Source organism: Myotis daubentonii, chromosome 18, assembly GCF_963259705.1.
Source record: "Myotis daubentonii chromosome 18, mMyoDau2.1, whole genome shotgun sequence".
Taxonomy (NCBI): domain Eukaryota; kingdom Metazoa; phylum Chordata; class Mammalia; order Chiroptera; family Vespertilionidae; genus Myotis; species Myotis daubentonii.
Window position 1 is genome coordinate 31146568 of NC_081857.1, and position 10491 is coordinate 31157058.

The window sequence follows — 10491 nt, forward strand, 5'->3', positions numbered from 1 at the left end:
AGGAAGGCACGGAAAGAGAGCTACTACAGCAGCAGCTCCAGGAGGCCAATCGAAGAGCCCAGGAATACCGACACCAGCTCCTCAAGAAAGAGCAGGAGGCAGAACAGTACCGCCTCAAGCTGGAGGCCATGGCCCGACAACAGCCCAATGGAGTTGATTTCACCATGGTTGAAGAGGTGGCTGAGGTGGATGCTGTAGTGGTCACAGAGGGGGAGATGGAAGAGAGAGAGATGGAAGTGACTGGGGCAGGAGGGACCACAGAGCCTCATCATGGAGTTTCCATAGAAACTGTTTCATCTTAACGTACAAGGGCCACAATTTGTACTACGTCCATTTTTTTTCTCTTTTTAAAAGAAAATACAGAGGACAAACCTTGTTTAAAAATTAAGGATTTCTTTAAGAAGAAAACTGTAGCAGGGTATGATGCTTGGGCTCAGGAAGGCTCTCTATGCAACTGGAAAAATCAAAGCCAAATTTAGGGAACACTTCTTTTGAGAGGCCAAAAAAATAAGGACCAAATTTCCCAGCTTACATCATTGCTTTAAGCGTAGAGGTAAAAGAATGCTGCATGTTGTAGGTTGGTTGGTTGTTGCAATAACTGACTTTTTATCAAAAGATTTTACTTTCTGTCAAAAATTTTTCTAAGATAACATTCCTAATATGGACCCACCCAGATCCTTTAATAGTTGCACCATCAAGTGACCTGAAAATTTGCCTTAGATATATGATGTACTATGTCTGTTACAGAAGAAAACTAATTGGGAGGGAGGTTAGGAGCAAGCTTTGGGGAAGAGAAAGGAATATATTCCACTTCCAAAGGAGCAAGCGATTCCCACTATTCAGTTAATTTCACTGAAAATAATCTGTGATTGCCTGACTAAATTTGCATCCATTGTGTGTCCATAGCTCAGCTGCCGGTTTAAGAAACAGAAATATAATTTTTTAAAACTGGAAAGAAAAGTCGTTTATGTGAAAAAGTGTATATAAATCCAAAATCCTCCAGGCTGTGCTTTCACAATGCCGGAAAGTGGCCAGAAAGAGGCTCCTTGGGGTTATGAAACAACCTGGTGTTGAGATACAAACTTTGCTCCGGCTGGATTTTACAAAATTGCAATCAGGATGATAGTCTGTTGTTAGAACAACTTGCTTCCAAACATTTATTTATGTAATATCAAGCTTTAATAGCAATTCTTTAACTTTATAAAATTTTGTTGAGTTTTCTAAATGTGCCTTTCTGTAGCACTTACATCCTCTTCTATGCAATAAAGGAAGGGGGAGAGAGACGAATGTTGAAGATGTTGTGTTGTTTTGTTGCCATTTGATTTGGGATGAGTAGATTGCCCTGTTTCCTTAAGGTAGGACCTGATGGAAAGCTTTGTGCCTTAGAGCTGCTCACTCTGCCGTCACAGGGAGTAGGAACTGTCGGTGCCTAGAGCGGGGAACCAAAGATTCTGGCGAGATGCTTCATCGGCCGTACTCCCTTCCCGCCCGATGCCTGCTCCCTTTGCCGAGACACTTTTATAAAGTGTTTCATTGAGTGGATTCTTTAGTGCCAGCTTGGAGATTTTTCAAAAGAAAGTAAATGTAGATGGAGAGAGAAAGGTGGTGGAGAGGTTACATTACAGAGGAATTGGGCCCCCATCATTCTTGACTTGCTTGCTTGCTTTGTTGTAAATGACAAGAAGAAACCTGAGGGAGATGTGCCAAGTAAACATTTGAGTGACTGTTTAGAATATGGTTTTATTAGTGATCATAGGGAAAACATACATTTTTAATTTGGAATAGAACTTGACAGTTAATATGGTTGGTTCTCTTTACCTTGATTAATGAAGTAATTTGCCACAATTTTCCAGAGGTGAAAAATCATTTGGGGCTCAAAATAAACTGAAAACATAACTCCCCAAACCAAATTTACAAACAGAATTGGCTATTAGAGGCTTCCAGGCAAAAATGTCAGTTTTGAAATGAATCTTGATGACTTGCCACCTTAACTTGGTTTTCCCAAGGGACTTGAGTACCAAGCATTTCCCAGCTGGCCAGAGATTACTCTGGGCTGTTGGGATGATGGAGAAATGCAGTGGAGGAGGCTAGGTAAGGGTGAGGATAAAATTATGGTATCTGCTGTCAAATTGTCCGTTTCTATTTGTGATGTGTGTGTTTTTTCTGTCCTTTTGTGAACCAGGTGCTAACAATAAGCTGCTATTGTGTGCCATTTCAGAGCCTTAGCTTAACTATAGATGCATCAAGTGTCATTTTAGATGTGTTTTGTTTTTGTTCTTAATGTATATGTTGACTTTAATTTCTTTTTTTCTGCCCTGTTATGGGGTGGAGGTGAACACTGCAGAAGATATCCAGGTCCAGCCACCTCATTCTCTAGGCAGCTTCTGATTGGCAGTGGGGAGCTGTTTATCTGTTCTTATCTTTCTATAGGAGGCTGTCATTCCTACACACAAACAATACTGAATACAGCCCAAGTCATTTTTTATGATGGGGTCTTTGAGATTGGGTTGGGATAGGGAGAGAGAGAAGGGAAATACCGGGAAAGGGGTGGGTAGCAAAGAGGTATTTGTTTTTATTTACTTGGAATAGAGCTTTTAACATCCCAGAGAAGGGAAATAAGATTTGATCTCCAGTTGTATTGCTGTAGAGAGAATGGTAAGTCAGGATCCTTGGCAAGGTTGGATTACAGAGAATCAAATAACAGTCAAGTGGTTCAGAGTTGGTACTTGAATAGAAGGAACCTGGAGCCTAGGATGATTGCCTGCTTTAAAATAAAGCTGCTTTAATAATATCAATATTAATATAGGACCTTTGCATTTTGATCTTAAGCCTACCCCTCAAGTAGAGAAAAAAATAAATCGTTGCTGTTCTTGTTCCTGACTTCAGGAAAATTACTGTGTGTACATTCTCTTCCTATCACTACCTCTGTGGGATCTCTTCATTGTAATGCCAGAGTTGAGGTCTTTTAACTGAAATATTGGAAAACTTGGCCTTAGGTTTTCTATGTTTTTAATTCAGTGCCTTAAAGGATGGTCTTTCTCTGTCAGATCTGTGTTCGGTTATTTTTGGCTTTGCCTTTCCCCTTTCTTCAGCCTTACCCTTGTGTTATTAAAATCCGTGTGTCCGCTCAATAATGTTAGAAATATATGGCATACAACATTTCTTTCTTTCTTTATACTGATAAAAAGAAAGAACTCACCAGAGGGCTTTTCCAGTTGAAATTAGGTATCGTGTGACCAGGAGTATATGTGTGTGTGTGTGTGTGTGTGTGTGTGTGTGTGTGTGTGTGTGTGTGTATGTATGTATACATATATATTTAATTGATTTTTATAGAGAGAGAGGAAGGAAGAGAGAGAGAAACATTGGTTGGTCTCCTGCCAGGGCTTTTTTTCCAATCCTCACCCTAAAATATGCTTAGAGAGAAGAAGGAGAGAGAAAGGGGGTGTGTGGGGGGGGGAGAGAGAAAGAGAGAGAGATTGATTGCCTGCCTTCTATATGCTTCCCCAATCAGGAATCAAACCCACAACCCAGGCATGTGCCCTGACCCAGAACCAAACCAGCAACTTTTTGGTGCACAGAACAACACTCCACCAGCTGAGCTATGCCAGCAGGGCATGACCAGGGCATTTTTAATGCCCCTTTGCTGGGTGTATATTAGTGTGTATGTTTATAAATGTATATGTGTTTTCTCACTTTTCTCTTTATTTGAGGTTCAACTCTCAAGTACCTGGGTATAACCTGGAAATATTTTATTTCATTAAATGCATGAGAGAGGGTTTCTTTTGTAACCACTAAAGAGCTTGAGGAAGAAAAATCATTGTTTGGGCTCTTCTCTGAGAGTTGTGCTCTAACAGGTAGTAATGAGAAACCCAAGGAGTGAGGCCCCAGGGAGAACCAGGACCTGGCTTTACAGAGATTTGATTAGCGTATGGTGTGATGACCCCGGGTAAGCTAACAGATTCAGAGCAGTGTTGAGGTAGAGGTGGGGCTGCCCTTCCACAAAGCAAGCCTCCTCTCCACTCCTCTGGCAGCTGTTTTGACTGGCACTTGTTCCGTCTCTTACACCTCCCTACTGCTTGTGCAGACATCTCTGTGTGGCCAGAAAAGGAGCTTAAGAATGGAATGCATGTCAAGACCACCCCTATGCTGTTCTAGGCTCTTATCTATGTCCATTTTATGTGATGAATATTTTCCCCTTCTGAGCTAGTACTCTTATTTCCTATGCCAATATATTGAGCAAGAAGAATATGAATTTGCAGTCAAATGCTCTACCACTGAGCTATACCCCCGCGCCAGAAGAAGAAGAATATGAATTTGAATTAAGTAGCTTTGAGCCTCTGGTGCTGCCTTTTATTTTCTTTTTTTGAGCCTCTCTAGGATTAGAGGGTGGGTGACATTCCTAGCAATTTGGTTCATTAATGGCAGGAAATTGTGATTCCCTATCTCTCTGTCTCCTCCCCTTTCCCGTCTTACTTCTGTTTCTGTGACCCCATTGTTCTTATCTCATTGAGTCTTTCCCAGGAACTAGAACTTAATTAGTCATTTCTAATCTATGGGCCTTGTCTTTCCTCTTTACACTCCTCTCTATCCCTACTACATATTTTCTGTTTATTCTGAAGTGGTTTGTTTCTGAGAATTTAGGTCATACTCTATAATACTGTGCTTCCTAGTTGGTTTCAGGCATCTTGTTCTATCAATAATGATAGCAGCTCCCTTCTCTGGCTTTGCCCTGTATACTGACCTGTCAAGGCCATTTGTGTTGGGGCAGAGGATGGGGGTGTGGGAGTAGGGTATTGGGAGGGAGAGGAGAGGAAGACTGTGGGTAGGGTGCCTAGATACTTTTTAAAATGTCCTCCATTCTTCAGGTTGTCTGACAGCTTTATGTACAGTGTGTTTTCAGAAAAAAAAAATACTTCTCTTTTTTATTTAGAATTTTAATAAAATAGGGTTTGATTCTGATGAGCAAGTTTGAAGTTTGTGTATATGTATGTAGGGGTGAGTGAACATTTGTGTGTATATACACCTATACAGATCTATATTATATATGCAACTTTTGTACTGTCATTTAAAATAAAGATGTTTCTTAATAAAATATCAAAGTCTTAAACCATTTCAGGGTGTCATTGAAATTCTTTACATCTCCTGGGCAAAAACTGTATCTTCTCCCTGATCACAGATAAATATCAGAATAGTCATGTGCCACATAACAATGGGGATATGTTCTGAAAAATAACGTCTTTTAAAAATATATACATCTTGCCCTGACTGGTTTGGCTCAGTGGATAGAGCGGCGGCCTGCGGACTAAAGGGTCCCAGGTTCGATTCCGGTCAAGGGCATGTACCTTGGTTGCGGGCACATCCCCAGTAGGGGGTGTGCAGGAGGCAGCTGATAGATGTTTCTCTCTCATCAACGTTTCTAGCTCTCTATCCCTCTCCCTTCCTCTCTGTAAAAAATCAATAAAATATATTAAAAAATATATATATATATATGTGTGTATATATGTATATATATATATGTATATATACACACACACATCTTTAGGCAATTTTGTTGTTGTGTGATCATAAAGTACTTATACAAACCTAGATTGTATTGCCCACTGCACACTTAAGCTGTATGGTATAGCTACTGTTCCTGGGTTACAAACGTATACAGGATGTTACTCTACTGAATACTGCAAGCAGCTGTAACACAATGGTATTTGTGTATCTAAACTTAGGAAAGTACAGGAAAAACGTGGTATTAAAGATGAAGAATGGGCCCTGGCCAGTGTGTCACAGTGGAGTGAGCATTGTCCCATGCACCAAAAGGTCACTGGTATGATTCCCAGTCAGGGCACATGCCTGGGTTTCAGGCTTGATCCCCACTAGGGGGCATGCAGGAGGCAGCCGATTGATGTTTCTCTCTCATCGATGTTTCTTTGGGGGTGAGGGGGAGGCTTATGTCTTTATTTGACAAAAACAGTGAGTCCGAGGGCAGCAGGTGGCATGGGCCAGCGGAGAGATGGCGGCCGCACAAGATCTCTCTCATCGATGTTTCTATCTCTTCCTCTCCCTCTCTCTGAAGTCCATAAAAACATATTTAAAAGAAATTATATATATATATGAAGAGTGGTGCACCTTACCGTGAGTGAAGCCTGCAGGACTGGAAGTTGCTCTGGGTGTCAGTGAGTGATGAGTGAATGGAAAGGCCTAGGACATCAGTGTACACTACTGTGGACTTTACAAACACTGTACACTTAGGCTACACTAAATTTACTTTAAAAAACAAAACAAGAGTAAATCAACTGCAAGAGAAAATGATGCAATCAAGAGACATGGTAAATATAAGATCTATGAGGCTGCTGCCAGCATAATACTGTCTTACAGCAAACATTTGTATTCTAAAATAATAAAAAGTGCCCTGTCCAGCGTGGATCAGTGGATAGAGCGTCGGCCTGCAGACTGAAGGGTCCCAGGTTCAATTCCGGCCAAGGGCACATGCCAGGGTTGCGGGCTCTGTCCCCAGTGGGGTGCATGCTGGAGGCAGCTGATCAATGATTCTCTCTCATCATTGATGTTTCTATCTCTCTCCTCCCTTCCTCTCTGAAACCAATAAAGAAATATATTTTTAAAAAATAAAAATAAAATAAAATAAAAACTGTAGTAAATACATAAACCAGTAACAGTTGTTTATCATTACCAAGTGTTATGTACTGTACATAACTGTATGTGCTATACTTTTATATATGCAACTGGCAGTGCAGTCGGTTTACACCAGCACTGCCACAAACACTAAGGCATTACGACCTCAATGTTAGTAGGGGAAAGGATTTTTTCAGCTCCATTGTATTATAATGGGAGTCATGCATGCAGTTGAATGAGACATCATCGTGTGGTTCATGACTGTAGACAGATTTCCCTGTCCAGCTGAGCTAATGAGGGAGAAGTCGCAGGACGGCATTGAGGGAGTGCGCTAACCATTCAGCAACACTGGCCAGGGCTCAGCTGGTGTTCTCAATAGGCAGAGCAAGTTGAGGTAAGAAATGAAGTGAAAAGAAAAAAAAGAAGTGAGACTAGAGAGAGCTTTTGATTAGCTTGTTAAATTTAAATCTTCCTCCTTTCTCTCACCCTCCCCACCCCACTCCTTTCCCTAAAAGCAATTAACCAGGAGAGAACAGTAGCTGAAGGAAATGATTATGCGCCTTGTGTGGGAGTAAAGTCAATACTGAGATATGGGGGCGGAGGAGGAGGGGGTAGACATCAGGTTCAGGGAGGCTTGAAAATAGTGGATTTGCTCTGTTGGCTTCTCAGCTATTCTTAGTTAATAAGGTGCTTGTTGCTATCTCAGTCCAATTCAGCATACATTTATTAAATAAATACAAGCAGCAGTCTGGTTGTGGCACAAATCCCATTGATAGCCAGGGCTGAATAGACCCATCTGGCTGGCAAAATGAGTGTCCCTATCTAGTGTACACTAGTGTTTGCAAAAGCTGCTCCATTGGCAATGAGGTTTCCTTTCTTAAACACAGGAGGGTAATACCAAAGTCAAGGATTTATAAGCATCTGTGTTCAACAATTAGAATCTCTAGGCAAGCTTTCAATGTTAATATTTAGAGAACTGAACACCTACCATGGATTAGGCTGTGTATAGATAATTGCTTTTTGGTAAATAACATATAGGCAACAAATACAGTGTACATATTATTTATAAGGTATGTCTGGTCTGGCAGGCACCCCATAAATGTACATGCAGTCTTTGCTGAGAGGAAAAGAGCAGAGACTTGAACCTTGAGAAACAAAAAACAGACTTGTTGAATTAAAATCCTAGTGAAAAAAATCATCAAGAATATGGGAGAGTTAAAGGGAATTGGATAGGAACCTAGAGTTGTAAGAAGGGTCATATTCTTAAATAATGGGGGAAAACATGAACTAGGGCAACTTCTTAAGAGTTTTCTCTCTGTGAAAGTGAGCCTTCTATTTCAAGAAGATCAATCGGTAGAAAACACAAGAGAAGTTGAAATGGGAGCAACCTAGTGATTGCTAGTGATAACTATTCCTATGTAAGATTTGTGCAAGACGTCTTACAGAATACGTTAGTAGAGACTCTGACTACTAGTCCTGAAGCTTAAGAAAGTCTTATTGTAAAGGAAATTGATGTTTAAAAGAGAGGCCAGTAGCCGGACCAAAGTGGCTCAGTGGTTGAACATTGATGTATGAACCAGGAGGTCATGGTTCATTACCGGTTGCAGTCTCGAGCCCAGTAGGGGACCTGCAGGAGGCAGCCAATCAGATTCTCTCTCATCATTGATGTTTCTATCTCTCCCTCTCCCTCTCAGAAATCAATTACAAATATATATATATTTTTAAAAAGAGGCCAATAGAAATAACAGCTTCCATGCTTTAAGATTTTGCTACATGTCTGACAATGAGTGAGGCACTTTGCATACACACAAACATATCTATCTTGCGAGTTATGTATTATCTTCAGTATATAGATACATATGCTGTCTCAGTCATTAGTGCCCTTCCCTCTATCGTTTGTCCTTTAATCAGAGTACTGTCTTACTTGACTTTGGGCAGCTTAATTCATCTCCAGTTGCAGTTTAGAACCTGAGGAATTGTAAATTCTCCAAGCAACCTCTCCCTCAAACTCCCCAAAGTAAATTTTGTTCCAAAACTAATTCAGGAGGCGTCTCCATAAAGTTGCTGGCCAGCAGTACTTGAGCAAGGACAATCAAAGATAACCTTTCTTTGGGGAATGAATGAGGTCTTCATCTCTAGGTATGCTGGATATCTTCTCATTCCTTCCAGATTCCTCTCCTCTCTCCTGTATTTTATTCTCTATCCTTGGAGACTAACCTGCATGAATTTCATTAATGGGCTCCCTGCGCTTTGGCTTCATAATGGATTCAGCCAATAGAGAACTCTGGCAGAAGACTGGGAAGGGAAAGACTCCACTCCCCTGGGGTCACCTGGGCCTAGCTGTATCCTTTGATTAAAGGTCACTGCTTTTCTCAAGGCCATTTCTCCTTCCAGCTGCTAGTAACCACTACCCTTCTTTGACTTTTCAGGCCTAAGGCTGTTACTAGCCTCCAGTTACTGACCCATCCATCCCTTGCCCACAGTTTTTAAAAATAGCCCTTCATGCCCTGACTGGTGTGGCTCAGTTGGTTGGAGCGTCATCCTATACACCAGAAGGTTGAGAGTTCAATTCCCCATCAGGGCACATGTGCCAGTTGCGGGATCAGGGTGCGTACATGAGGCAACCCATCGGTGTTTCTCACATCGATGTTTCTCTCTCTCCAATAAATTAAAAACAGCCCTTCATTATTTAGAAAATACCATCTATTTCCTGTTTGGACCCTAATATTCCTGGTAAAAGTAGGTGATCTTTTGGATTCATAGGCTCCATATGTTTCATCCATGTACTTGAACCTTTCTCTCATACATGTAACCTTACATTTTTATGAGTCAACAGTACTAAAGGGTCAGCTGCCGAATTAAGTAGCAGAGAGTGACTCATACCTGTGTGGTTCCCAAGTGTGGGGTAGTGGCATCAAGGGGACATAAATCTGAGAGACAATAATAGCTTGGACCCCTGTGGCTTAGCTCCCAAAGAACCCAAGATGCTTAACAGCTTTTCAAGCTTTGTGACTGTGGAACCTTCTGTGGTTCAGGTCCCCAAAGCCTTCCACAAGCTGATGAACTCTGCCTACTGGGGCCCTGGTTTCTCCATAACCTCCCAGGATACCTCTGAGAAATCAGCTTAGTAATCCCTCGGGATGACAACTTCATCCTCCTTTTGGCACATTCTAGTTTTTCTAAAGACAAAGTTTGAGCTGATATCCTAATTTTTTAAAAAGACTGTCCGCCGATTCCTTACTTGGGGTCATGTTTATCCCTCTATTGTCAGGGATACTACTTTCTTTGAATTCATCCCCTTAATTTACTATTCACTACTGTCTGTCAGGATGAGGTATATCGTGAGTTTGCATGAATTGCATACTTGGTAGTAGTCTATTTGGGGCAAATACCCATTTCCCACAGAGCACTTAATTTAAACCCATATATTTATATGCTGCTTTACAAACCCATTGCCCTATGTTCTTTCCGTACTTTACAAAAGAAATTGAGGCTTAGATATGGCAGTTGCATTACCAAGGTCACACACACAAATATTAACTGGCGGAGCCCAAGGACTGTTGCTCTCACTGCAACATAGTTGCTTTCACTGGCTCTGAGAAGGTCCTGCACCCCCAGAGAAGTCTCCATGCTTTATAGATAATAAGTGACCGCCCTTCACAACTAAACTGAAACCAGGACTTCCACCTGTAAATTGCTGCTGCCTGCAGGCACAGGTTCAGTCTCTCTTGGGCTTCTCTTTTGGGTCTGTATTTAAACTAAGGATCACTTACACCCCTTTCCCTGTCCCTCAGAGGCGTGTGAAAGGGGTGCATGCAGCCTTAAATTTTTTTTTCTTTAATCTGGCTTTAACACCTTGGGTTTTTA

The 10491-nt window shown here is 41.4% G+C and overlaps 1 protein-coding gene across 3 annotated transcripts in view; it reads left to right on the forward strand.

Moving 5' to 3' along the window:
• Positions 1-5110, forward strand: part of GABPB2 (GA binding protein transcription factor subunit beta 2) — a 28669-nt gene extending 23559 nt beyond the window's left edge. For all 3 annotated transcript variants that reach the window (XM_059673801.1, XM_059673802.1, XM_059673803.1), the window contains one exon: positions 3-5110. In XM_059673801.1, the coding sequence (XP_059529784.1) occupies positions 3-302 (300 nt within the window). In that variant the 3' untranslated portion in view covers positions 303-5110. The remainder of the gene's footprint in view (positions 1-2) is intronic.
• The last annotated feature ends 5381 nt before the right edge of the window (positions 5111-10491 follow it).